The following is a 14,301-nucleotide window of genomic DNA, read 5'->3' as shown; positions in this document are numbered from 1 at the left end:
ACTGACAGTGACCAGCCCCCCCCGTCTTACTTACCTGAGCCCGTTCGTTCCCTTGGCCTGGGATTCTCGGCTCTTGACTGGATAGATTGATAACAGTGCGGCCATTGGCTCCTGCTGCTGTCAATCAAATCCAATGACGCGGGTGCTGGGGCCGGCATTCTGTGTCTATGCACACAAATGCTGGACTCGGGAGCGCACAAGCAAGGTAACCCCCAGGGAGAGTGCCTCTCCCAGGGGGTTTACCGATGCGAGAAGCCGTGATCGCCACCGGGGGACCCCAGAAGACAAGGTTCGGGCCAAACTCTGCAAAACGAACTGCACAGTGGAGGCAAGTATGATATATTTGTTATTTAAAAATAAACAAAGGTTTACAATCACATTAATGTTTTACTTAATCTTTTCCAATTCTCTATTTTTACCTCCCTTTATTTTCCCTTCATTAATATTATTTGTCTTTCCATATATTGTATTTAGTTCATTTCACATAACCATTCTATGATGTTGGGACTTTTGTTATCTCTCCATTTGCGTGCTATTATTGTTCTCGCTGCCGTTATAATGATACAGAATATCAGTTTTAATACTCTTTATTGATTCTGGCATAAGTGAGATCTCTATTATACCATATATGTTCTGTAGTCCCTTTATCCACCTTACATCTCCAACACATTTCTGTATCTTCACGATTTTATTTAAAACGCTACTGGACTCCGATACCGTCTTATTACTATTGTATAGTTTTTCTCTTGATATTTAATCGCTGTAAATGTTTTATGAATTATCTCAAATATTTTCTTCCATTCTGTCTGATTGTTTTCCCCATTTCCTTTTCCCATTTTTCATTCCTATTAATTCTCTAAGAGATTTGGAAGGGAGCAATAATCTATATATCTTAGATAAAAATAAAAAATTTAATTCTTCTTTCCTCTTTTGGGGAGGAAAGAGGGCAATAGGATGAATGAGTATGGAAGATAGTAAGAATGAGTGAATGGGTTGGCAAATGTTTTAACATTTTTAGGATAAAGAAGCTTATAAATATACTGAATCTAGTATAAATGATTTTTTTGTATAAAGAAAAAAAATATGAAGAGACATTGAAAAAAAAAAAATCACAATGTATATTTTGGATCTACATTAAAACAATATTGTTTAAAACAAATGCATTTTTTACGTTTTACTTTTTTTTGGTCTACAGAGAGCATAGAAAAGATACAACCAAGCAACTAACAATACAACTGAGCAATACAACCAAAAGCAAGTCTTGTTCATCCTGAGAATCCTTTATTTATTGAATAAACCAGCCCATAGCAGAATTGTCAAAGTTGCTGTGGTTCAAAAGGGTTGTATAGGTGGGGACAACTAAGTAGCAACAACGTTCTCCTTTAGAGCAAAATGGCAAATGGTGATCTGAAATTAGAGCTAAAAAGGGGTCGCAAAGGTTGTTTTTTTATTTTCTAAATAGGTTCTTTTAAGCTAGTGCATTGTTGGTTCACGAACCTTTTCCTTCGATTTCCCTTATAAATGTTTTTTTGTTTTCTTTGTCTGAATTTCTCACTTCCTGTTCCTCCTCAGTAAGCTTCCAGACATGTAGTTCTGGAACTTCAAACAAGAGAAAAGCCCAATTTAAAAGCTGAAATTTCTCCTAATTAGTGGGGAAGTTGCTAATTTTCTGCACCATTCTTTGTAAGATTACTCCAAACTGGCCTTTTCATCTGCAGACATTTCCTTTATAGGTACATGTGTTTAGAGACTGTATACATATTCCAGAAAAGAAGTTTACTATAATCTATTCTACATGAAGTAATAAAGCTATATTATCTTCTGTTATCCCTGTGACTACTGGTGAGGTGAATGTTGGTGGAAGAGAGGGGGTGGGCGAGATCTGTGCCAATGACGGACACAATTTCTATAATGCTGCCCTGCTAATGTAGACTGCCCAATCTTCACTTTAAAAGGAGCGTTCTGTTGGCTGCCACATTCCTATAGTGCATTGTACTTTGCTCAACTACAATGAGGTCTGCCAAAAGGACTCCAAAGGATGCTTGAAACACAATAATATCAAAAGGGCTTTGCAGAGACAAAAGTAATACAATACCCAGATTTATTTATACTGGAGGTATGAAAGTCACATCTTATAAACATGTGACACAGGAGGGGGCCAAGCAAAGGCATCCTGTAATGACACTACTAGAACAATAATACAGGTCCTATGGAACAGTGCACTCTACTCAAACTGGGAATTCACATAATCCTCCACATTAGCCTCAGTATATCACTGCATGTTGAAGGCATTTCCCTTACACTTCTATCAGCCTGTACATTTATCCTGTGTCCTCTGACATCACGTCCCTACCTCTTTTATTGCTCCCCAAATAATGAAACTGATGAGTGAAAAAAAGCTTGAAAGAACATAGGGACTGAATCAACTACATTAGCTTTTTGTTTTACTGCAGTGTTACCAAACAAAGCTGAACTCCAGGTTAATGTAAACATGAAACTCTTTAATGGCAGCCCCAGCACTGCAAGGGTTAAATTCATTTTGCAAGGGTTCATTTTGTTTAGGGCGATGGAAATATCCACGCCGACGTTCCCTGGATGTGGGCGAGTCCTTTGTGCCCCTACCTACAATGCAGAACCACTGGTCCTGTACTGTAAATGAGGATGTTAAAGAGCAGCGCCCATGTGAATGGCAAGAGAGGGGACTTTGGAGGACTAGACGTAGGAACAGAGGGAAGCCTACAGGTGCGAAGAATAAGGTAAGCATTCCACCTTATTTCTTACGAGAGAGAGAGAGAGAATCTATTTCTATTAGGGGTGCGCATCTTCACTGGTCAAGCGATTCGATATCATGATTATTGACAAGCTCCTACTTGGGTCGCCCTTCCTCCCTGCAATCTTCTGGGACACATCACAGGTCCCAGAAGATTGTCCGGCTATACAGGACAGCGCAGTGAGACATGTCTTTTTGCGCACACTAGTGGAATGGCAACAAACTACGGTACCCAAGAATCTCCATAGGCGACGCTTTGTTTTTTTAAGGTTACCAGGCTAGAGAGTTACAGAGGAGGTCTAGTGCTAGAATTAGTTCTCTAGCTCTGATGATCACGGCGATAACTCACATGTGTGATTTGAACACCGCTTACATATGCGGGCGCGACTTGAGTATGCGTTTTCTTTGCTGCACAAGCTTGTGGGGACAAGGGCACTTTAACCACTCAAGGACCGCCGCACGACAATATACGTAGACAGAATGGCACGGCTTGGCACAAGGGCGTACATGTACGTCCCCTTTCAGAACCCAGCCGTGGGTCGCGAGTGCGCCGCGAGCCGGTCCGAAGCTCCGTGACCGCACCCGATCGCCGCCGGTGTCCCGCGATCGGGTCACAAGAGCAGAAGAACAGGGAGAGGCGAGTGTGGCAGTGTCAGTGATCGTCTGTTCCCTGTCATAGGGAACAACAATCGGTGACGTCACACGTCCAGCCCCGCCCCCCTACAGTAAGAAACACACATGAGGTCACACTTAACCCCTACAGCGCCCCCTAGTGGTTAACCCCTTCACTGGTCATGTCATTTTCACAGTAATCAGTGCATTTTTATAGCACTTTTCGCTATGAAAATGATGGTCCCAAAAATGTGCCAAATGTCCGCCATAATGTCGCAGTCATGAAAAAAAAAAAAAAACGCTGATCGCCGCCATTAGTAGGAAAAAATAAATAAAAATGCCATACAACTATACCCTATTTTGTAAACGCAATTTTTTTCCCAAACCAAACGCTTAATGCGATTTTTTTTTACCAAAAATGTGTAGAAGAATACGTATCGGCCTAAACTGAGGAAAAATAATTCATATATATATATATATATATATATATATATATATATATATATATATATATATATATATATATATTTGAGGACATTTATTATAGCAAAAAGAAAAAAAATATTTTTTAAATTGGTGCCCTATTTTGTCAATAGCGCATTTAAACATTCCTTGTGACAGAAATTGGTGGTGACAGGTACTCTTTATGGAGTAACTTTGCACTTCAAAGTATTCCGAATTGCAGTTTTTGACGATCTGAATACTGTTTTTTTTTAAACTGGTCGCCATTGCCAGCCGAGTAAACCAGAAGTGACGTCGCTTTTGTGTTTACATACAGACTGGACCAAAGCCGACGCTTCGTTCCAGTCCATCTCTAGCTGCTGGAAATAGCGGCTCGTGGATCGGGTCTCCCGGTGGGACGGGACGCCTGGTCAGAGCGGCTGAAGGGGGGATGCCCCCTCCTGCTCCTCCGGGATAACAAGCGAGCGGCTTTTAGCCGCATCGGTTGTCATCACTGGAAAGCTGACCGCCCGCTCTAAAAATGGTACCAGGATGATGCCTGCAGCTGCCAGTCACATGCATCGATGCCACATCGGGGACACCCAATTTGCGATGCATCAATTAATTTTGTCAAAATTTATATTTATATTTATATTTATATATATATATATATATATATATATATATATATATATATATATATATATATATATATATATATATAAAAATAAATAAACATTTTCATGTACTTTGTGTTTAAAAAATAAAAATAAATACATGTTGGAATTATGGCCAAAAAGTTAAAACTTGGTTTTCATCAGACCATAACATTTTCCCACATGCTTTTGGGAGACTTCAGATGTGTTTTTGCAAAATTTAGATGGGCTTGGATGTTTTTTTTGTAAGAAAAGGCTTTCCGTCTTGCCACTCTACCAAATAGCCCAGACACATGAAGAATAAGGGAGATTGTTGTCACATGTACCACACAGCCAGTACTTGTCAGATATTCCTGCAGCTCCTTCAATGTTGCTGTAGGCCTCTTGGCAGCCTCCCTGACTAGTTTTCTTCTCGCCTTTTCATCAATTTTGGAGGGACGTCCAGTTCTTGGTAATGTCACTGTTGTGCCATATTTTCTCCACTTGATGACTGTGTTCTGTGGTATCTCAAATGCTTTGGAAATTCGTTTGTACCCTTTTTCTGACCGATACCTAACAGAGGCGATTCAGTTCGCATGTGTTGCGCTTTACAAGTTTCTCACTCACTCAATGAGATCCCTCTGATGCTTTGGAAGCTCTCTGCAGGCAATGGCTTTTGTTGCAGGATGCGACTTATGGCCCGTGCACACGATCCAAATATCGTACGACTTTTTTTGCTTAATAGTCGCAAGTAGAAATTAAATAGGTTACTAAAGTCACGAAAATTGTCGTACGACAGAAAAAGAAAAAAAAATCGGAAGTGATGTCATGTGTTGTAATGTATTTGTAATTTCAGAAGACTTTTCGTGCTTGTCCGATCAAATAATATTGGACGAACTGTCGTGATCGGCTCTCGAAAGTAGCAAACACACAAAAATCGTATGATTCTTCATCGGACAACTGTTTTCGTTCCATATTCGGATCGTGTGTACGGTTCATAAAAAAATGTCAGGAAAGATCTACTAGAACAACCAAACTTTATTTGGGGTTAATCCGAGGCACTTTAAAATGATGGCAGGTGTGGACTCCTAATTTAACATGAGTTTGAATGAGATTGCTTAATTCTGAACACCGCTACATCCCCAGTTATAAGCGGGTGTGCACACTTATGCTACTGCATTAAAAGATTTGTTTGTTTTTCAACTGAGTTGTACAGTTTATAGGTCACAATAAAAGGTGGAATAAGTTCTGAAATGATTCATCTCTCTCTCTCATTTTTTTTACATCACAGAAACCTGACATTTTAACAGGGGTGCGTAGAGTTTTTATAGCCATTGTCCAATTATTCATTTGGATAGCGTACAGAAAAAACAAACAAACATACACTGCTTTTTGCCATCCGTTTTTTAGAGCAATTCTCAAGACAGCAGCAATGAGAAGAGATGTGTCCAATGGAAGATTCACCCTCTATCCCTGTTATGATAGCATCTCAAAATTTACCCTCACCTTTATCCCCATTGACTGATGTTTAGGACAAATACAGAGCATGATTTTCTCTAATAGGTACACAGACAGCAAGAAAAACGTATCCCTACCACTCTATACACTACTCTATAAAAAGTCTAATTGTACATTAAACTGCAACTTTTCAGATTAATGTTCCCTCTTGTGAAAAAAAATGTTACACCATGTATTATAGTTAATCTTTACAATGCAGTGCAGACACCATACAGAAATATGTACAACTTCTAACACATCGTAATTATTACAGGCAATAAAGACATTTCTCACACTGCAAGAGTCCTAAAAAATGGAAAAGGATATAATTTGGAGGCAGAAAATTCCAGCTTAAAACTTGATTGGCTAGTGCAAGGTAGCGCTGGAATACAGAGGACATCTGAGCATTGAGGTTTTCCCGCCGGCTGAATTCTTGTAAAACTTCTATCGTTAACATGAAGATCCTACGGAGATCCTCTTCCTGTAAAAGAGGAAAGCGTGTTACTCTGTTACAAACCATCTAATTGTTATGTACTGACAGCTCTCCAGATGTCACACTCTTGCCACCACCCTCTGGGGCTTTTAACCTAAAAAATGGATAAAGAGTCACAATGCAATGAACAATTCCATCACAAAACTGAAAAATAAACGAATAAAAAAAAGTAGGTTATTACATTGTCAGAATTAAGAAATATACCTTTCATATAGATTTTTCTATATTTTTGACTGCATAGTTTAACATATTATACAGAATTTATGTTGCACTAATAGTTTGTGCAGTGCTTTACAGAATAAAGGGAGACATAGTACAGTTACAATACCATTCAAGGAGGGTTAGGAGAGCAAAACTAATTTCTTTGGTAAGAAATTAGGTAGATTTATGAATGAAATTAAAGTAAACAAGATTTAAAATCACTATCAATCAATATTTGCTTGATTAACAGACAAAGAAAAAGCCAGCAAAAAAAAAAAAAAAAACGAACGAACACACAACAAAACAATGTGAAGAGGTTTGGAAGCCGATCCCTAAAGCATTGATTGCCAACCTGTGGCCCTTCAGCGGATGCAGAACTACAAGTCCCATCATGCCTTTGGGAGCCATGCTTTTAACCGTCAGCCCTGCAATGCCTCATGGTACGTGTAGTTCTGCTACAGCTGGAGGACCACAGGTTGGTGTTCATCTAAAGTCAAAAACACTTTTTTTTTGACTGAGTGGTAATGTGTTAGTAACCCTGTTAAAGCACAGACAGCAGTAAAAATGGTTCTAATGCACACCGTCACTGGGACTGGAAGTAAGGAAAAATAATCTAAAAGGCAGAGTTATCACCAGAACAGGAATAGAGGCAAAATCTTACAATAAGGGTGCTTCAACTAAGAGGATTTTCCCAATTTTAAAAGATTTTCTGTTGCTTCCTGCTGTGCATATAGGACAGTAATTAGTGAAAATACAGATGACCTTTGCCTACAGTATCCAACACAAATAAAATTGCCTTAAAAGGTAAACTCCTGATAAATGTGTGCTGCAGCTTTTACATGATCTAATCAACAGGATACAGCAGAGGCTTGCTATGTCTCATGGGATTTGTAGTTCTGCAACAGCTGGAGGTCCGCTAACTGCATATCCGTGGGCCGCTAGAGCATAAGGTGGAGGACTGAAGAGAACTACAAGTCTCCTGGATGGTACTGAAATGTATTTAAACTGAATTTAGACAGTATGATGTAATTCCGATTTAGAAAACCTTTAAATGTCTCAATGGCAGGTAGATTAAGAAAATGTGTGTTTAAAGGAAAACCCTCCTGATTTAAAAAGGAGACTGCCATTGCTACTTGCCTGGCAGTCATACTGACTCTCTTGCTTTAATACTGCGCTGGATTTTTTTTTTCACATAACAGCATATGACTTTACACCGACTTCACTGATCTGAACCTTTGCTTTAGCTCAGTAACTGTCAGGAATAGTCAGGTAGAAAGTAGTTAGTAATACCGACCACACGATTCTCTGACAATGTTCTAAGACCTGTAATTCATATTAGGAATGTAATTAAATGTCAAACCACATATTGTATTGACCGTGTGGGAAAATTAGAAGCAGCTGGGCAGCAGCTCAAGACTCGGGCCATTGGAAAAGTATAGAACTGTTCTTTTTAGCAGGTGGGCTTGGTATACAAGTGACCCTGTCCTGACAGAAAACTGTAAATATAAACTACATGCAGAATGAATAAGTATGCAAAGCTTTAAGTGTTTGTAACAAAAATAAAAAAAAATGGGAGAGTGCTTTTGTTCCCTTAAAGCAGGTTAAACAGCACAGTGCTTGTGCCATCTAACCTGTCCCTCTCTAAGCTGTAAAAAAACTGGCTGATCCTGACAGTGTCCCCTACTGTGTGCGCTGACCACGATCATGGCTGTGTAAGTGTGTGTGTGTGTGTCCCTCCTCCTGCTCTTAGTAGAAAAAAAAAGGTTCACAAATTGTCACTGGCAGCCCCTCCATTAAACACAATTTAATTTAATTTTTTACGAAGCATGCAAATACCTTTTTTCAGATATATTTCAGGTCTCCTACTCTGATGCAGGGCTATGGTGGGAGGAGCTTTGCAGCCACGTGACCTCTTTGGCCGACGTTAGAGGGTGATCTTGGGCCCTCCCACTGTAGAAGAGCGGCCGGGAGTCACGTGACTGGCCTGAATATATCTGAAAAGGGGTATTTACATGCCTTGTTTTATTAAAACACTTAAGAGTGTGTTATGCCTGATAAAATAGAGGGACTGCCAGTGAATATATTTTGAAAGGCAACAACCACTTTAAATTGGCTAGAGGAACACTCACATCCATACCCCCACCACCTTGCTGCTGTCTGAGAAGCAGGCTGTGCATCCCTGTGTCAGCTCTCCTCCATTCCCCTGCCGCTACACAAAGGATAGAGCATGATGTGTGTTTGAGGTCCCCCGCACACCCTTCTCCCTCCTTTGCAGCAGCAACACAGAGGGAGAGAACTGATGGTACTGCACAGAGTAGGATCATGGAACATGTTGTTCTACAGAGGATTGCTGCCCAGTACAGGAGGATGGAACTTGGACACCCACAGATTCCGGTACACCGAGGAGTATAGAGCTTTTCTGGGCAAAAATGTGAAGGTCTGAGCAAACAGTGCAGGGAACCAGTGTGGGCAGACCTGTTGATGTGCGTGACTACACTAGACTGAGCCTAGTGAAATGGATCATGAGGACTGAGTTTCAGGCTCCGTTGAACAGACCGCCAAGTGTTCAGGACAAGTTTTGCGGTGTACCAGGATTGGTGAACAGATGCAACTGTACTTATTTCAGCACTGATACCAGGATTGGTGAATGGATGGCACTGTACTTATTTCAGTACATCAGAGACTGCCTTTGTGTATCTGCCCAAAAGCAATACACTGCATACAGTGTTAAAGAGATAGTAATAGGTGCACCACCATACAGATAAGCCCCAATGGCTCAAACCTTTTTTTTTTTTTATTCCAGCCCACCCATAGACACGCTTCTTGCTTAGGCGGGAATGAGCCCTCTCCTGCTCTGAAGCATTCTTGAATATGCATGTCACATTTTCTGGGATGCTTCAGGTTATCTACAGCTATCCAGAGAAGAGGGTAGAACTGGTGGCGCATCATCAGGAGGCCAGGCTGCCTGAACCTGGAAGAGACCGTGGCGTTTGATGTCAGAAACTAATATAGTGGTGTGGGATGGAGGGAGATGAAGTTACACATTAACTAATCTGACAACGAAAGTGGTAAAAATATTTAAAGCAAAAATAGAAGTCGAGTCAGGATTACAAAAAGGTTGGAGGCTGCGAGTTTCACAAAAGCAGATGTATGAGCCTATATTAACGGCCTTTGGGCTTGTGATAAAGGTATCAGTTTGACAAGCTTATGAGAGCATCAGAAGTCACTAGTAGGTGCATTCAACTTGCAGCTGACCTATTTGACCTGCTTCAAACAAGTTTTGTATTCCCAAAGACTTGCATAAGAAAGTTTTTACCCAGTTCATACAAGGTGCCCAAAACCCTTTTACATACATTTTGCCACACAATACTTTACCCAACAATCAAAATATGCAAACATGATGCGGTTTTAATTTCTGCACACTAGATACTGAAACACAACCTTTATTTTTAACATTTAAAAAAAAAATCCTGCTCCTCCAAGTGCTGTTTAACTTTAAAATTCAGTAATTGTGCATTCAAATTTGAAGAATCATGCTTCGTTTTAACTCCTTCCTGCACTTGTAAAATGACAGTCGGGTTGGAACCCCATTGTTCAGGGAGGACATGCCGTGTTCAGGGAGGACATGCCGTGCTCCGGGACACGATCTGTCACCTGCAATGTCACCAGTCAGTGTACCAGGTCACAGCCACACAAATCCTAGGAGAATGCTGTACACTGCACTGGTGACAGTATGTAAAAAAAAAAAAAAACACAATCTTTTTCTTTTATTTTCCCAAAAATTGTGACAAAAACATACAACTTCAAAAAAACTCGCTCCTACTAAAATACCCCAGATTGTCTATTTTCCAAAAAGTAGTCATTTGGGGGGTATTTGTACTGTCCTGGCGTTATCAGGTTTCAAGAAATTAGGCTGTCAGTACACCAGGATTGATCGATTTTCAGAGATATTATTTATATATATATATATATATATATATATATATATATATATATATATATATATATATATATATATATATATATACATATACATATATACATATACATACATACATACATACACACATACACACACACACACACATACACACACACCATAGTTTGTGGACTAACTTTCCTACAGACTAATATACACCGATTTGGGTTATTTCCACCAAACAAAAAGGTGCAGAAAACATTGTGGCCTAAATTTATGAAGATTATTTGCAATTTTAACCAAAATGAAGAAAAATGCTTTTTGCCCTTTTTTCGTTTGTTTAGCAAAAAAAAAACCCAGTGGTGATTAAAATACCACCAAAAGAAATATCCATTTGTGTGGAAAATAAAAAAATGATAAAAATGTAATCTGGGTACAGAGTTGTATGACCGCACAATTGTCATTCAAAGTGTGACAGCGCTGAAAGCTGAAAATTGGCATAAGAAGAAAGGGGGTAAACGTGCCCAGTACTGAAGTGGTTAAAATGTATTCTTTAAATACTGTAACTTAAAACTAGGAAATGAGCATGTTATTACTGTCTATTCACTGGTCTTGTGAGAGAAAGTGTGAGAGCTCTATACAGAAATGCTTGAGCTCTTTATTAGTTTTGTCTTAATCTTAGGAGTTTTGGTGAGGATTTTGAAAAGAGTAAAAACAGTACAAAATAGAAGAGATGATTAAACCCTAGGGCAACTATAACAGCTATGATTAAGCCCTAGGAATAGTGTGAAACGTGTCAGCTGTCCAGTTTGCTGTGACTTGTAGTGCCGTTTTTGATGTTACTTAATAAAGGCAACGATTATTTGAAGTGCATCTGTCCAGAAAGATACGTTTTCTTTCTTAACAAATGTGTCGGATAACCCAACCGTTTGTACGCTCCATCGGAGAATTGTTGTCGGAATTTCAGACATCAAATGTTTTATCGAATTCTTCCAAATTTTCCAACAAATGTGCCGTCGGATATCCGATTATCTGTACACAAGTCTGTCACACAATAATCCAAAGTACAAACACGCATGCTCAGAAGCAATGCTAACCATAAGATAACATTCGCAGAAGTTGCCCGAAGGGTGGCGCTAAAGAGCTGGAAAACCACGTAGTACGTCAATATGTTCGTGTTTGTTGGCTGAAAAAGTTCTGCAGTCTGTATGCTTACCAAGTTCACGGCCAGCGCCCTTCGCACAAAAGTCCACGAATTTGTCGGTTGGAAATCTGATCGTGTGTACGAGGATTAAGACTGAATAACGTGCAAAGCGCTGTACCACAAAGCAAATTGCACCTTTTTTGGGGTTTTGAAAAGAGTGGGATAGTTAAACCTTCTGTCAAATTTTTATTGCTGCCTGGGGTCCAGCTGGAGATATTCCCCCTCCATTTGCAATGGCGTCCATTGTAAATGACAAAAAGGAAATCCAAAACATTAAAAATGGTTGGTCTCATAACAATCGGTAAGGGGAAATAATCCAATATGGACACCTCACTTTGCAAGGAGATGTCCTCTGAACTCCTATTGAGTCTCTGGAATAGAAATGAAGGGACATTTTACAAATAGTACGCAGATAACAAAAAAATAAATCGGCCAAGGTTAAACAGTTCCGTGCTCCATTCAAAACTAAAGAAAATAAAAAAAGTTTTAGATATACACCAACTTTAATCTTTTGCTTAGAAAACCATAACTAAACAAGCTCTGGTTGCCTTGGATGTCTGATACTATTAATAATCTTTTACAATGCCTTCTAAGATAAGGCCATATATTCTCCCAACGTCCATGTACCCACTGTACTGAATACCACTTATTATGGAGACTAGAACTTTGACATAGAACATGTCTTAACCAGCAGGGGATACTTCATCCTCTGAATATTCTGAATATCAGCCCCCCCAAGAACAAATATACCATGTATGTATTGTCTTGTTTAAGTAATTGGCCATGGCCTAACCTCTTGCCTCTAGGTACATTGTACTCTAACCCTTTAATAAGTGTGGTATTCTTGACGTTCCTCCAGACATAAAGCTGCCTTGTTCTCCAAGGACAGTTTTATGGTGTCAAGCACTTCTCAAGAGCAGAACAATGCATCAGAGGCAAGCTGGCCGTCTGCAACCGGAAAAATAGTTGAAGCGATAGTTTTGGCTAGTGGCCAAAGTTATTTTAAGGCAGTCATTGTTAGGCAGAATGTGCTGGCTCTCTGTGTGTAGCAAAGTAGTGCCACACCAGTGAAAATAGCAGACTGACAACACCAGGATCGGGTGTCGCGGAAAAGAAACAGAAATACTGGGCAGACCGCTACATTTCTCAGAAGTCATTTCTTGAAAACAAAAGGAACTAACTACTGTACCTTTCATCTCTTGTGCCAGTGGTCTGGCTGGCACAATGGAAAAGTATCCTATAGAACCAAGCAATGAACATTACATAAAAGACTGCTACAAATGCACCAAGGAGTCCATTTATAAAAGAGGTGAAATAAAATTGCACCTCATCCACCTCTTTGTAGAAAGCTACAGCAACCTTTCACTCCTCAATTCAGATGATTTGTTTTCTCTTACTACAAAACTTGAAATGTACAGGAAATAATTTCCTAATCAATTTTAGAAAAAAATCAGAATGCCAATTACTACATCACCTTTTCCCAATTGTAATCTATTAATTTTAATCTTTCGCTGCCACCGATGTAAGGGCCTGTTGACACCAGAATAGCATGCAGGAAAGGCGCTTTCCAACACTGCACAGCAACACGCTACCTTATTAATGGCACCCCAAACTCATCCAACAAGTGCAGTGCGTTTGCCGCCACCATACCACATGATGACTGGGACGTCAAAAAACATGTTTGTTCTGATGTGAACCAGTATTAAGGGTTACAGAGGAAGAGAACTGCTAGTAGCCGGCCAGCTTTGTAACCCTTATGCCAACTGGATACGTCAGTAAACTCTTAGGCTGGGTTCACACCTAAGACAGATCCGTCGAACAGCAGGGGTCTGGTACGTCCTGGTTCACAGTTTCAGGTCTGATATCAGCCTGCATTTTAGGCTGAATTTGGACCTGAAACGGACCAAAAAAGGCACTCTATGGGGGTGATTCACAGAGAGTTAGGCCGGTGTATCAGTAGATACGCTGGCCTAACTCTCTGTGAATCACCCCCATAGAGTGCCTTTTTTGGTCCGTTTCAGGTCCAAATTCAGCCTAAAATTCAGGCTAACTTGGAATCTACGCCGACGCAAATTTAAGCGTATTCTGGAAACCAGATATGCTTAAATTAGGCTCAGATACGAGCGGCGCAAGTGTCTTACACTATCGTATCCTAAAGTGTCATTTTTAGGCTGACCGCTAGGTGGCGCTTCCATTGCGGTTGGCCTAGAATATGTAAATGAGTAGATGAGTAGATATGCCGATTCACAAACCTACGCTTGCCCGACGCAGTAAAGATACGCCGTTTACGTAACGCACTTTCAGGCCTAAAGTTATTCCATCAAATAGCTGGAATAGTAATGTTAAGTATGGCTGTCGTTCCCGCGTCGAAATTTGAAAATTTTACGTCATTTGCGCAAGTCGTCCGTGACTAGGGATTTACGTCATTTACGTCCACGTCGAAAACAATAGGACCGTGCGGCGTACTTTGCCGCAATGCACACTGGGATATGTATATGCGCATGCGCCGTTTGTAAAATACGTCAATCA

The 14,301-nt window shown here is 40.1% G+C and overlaps 1 protein-coding gene across 2 annotated transcripts in view; it reads right to left on the bottom strand.

The window, feature by feature from the left end:
• XPO4 (exportin 4) overlaps positions 1 to 14,301 on the bottom strand; it is a 170,534-nt gene that overhangs the window by 63,531 nt on the left and 92,702 nt on the right. For both annotated transcript variants that reach the window (XM_040340532.1, XM_040340533.1), the window contains exon 6: positions 6,283 to 6,436. In XM_040340532.1, the coding sequence (XP_040196466.1) occupies positions 6,283 to 6,436 (154 nt within the window). The remainder of the gene's footprint in view (positions 1 to 6,282; positions 6,437 to 14,301) is intronic.

Source organism: Rana temporaria, chromosome 2 (assembly GCF_905171775.1).
Source record: "Rana temporaria chromosome 2, aRanTem1.1, whole genome shotgun sequence".
In the NCBI taxonomy this organism is placed as follows: Eukaryota; Metazoa; Chordata; class Amphibia; order Anura; family Ranidae; genus Rana; species Rana temporaria.
This window is presented reverse-complemented; position numbering and strand designations above follow the sequence as displayed.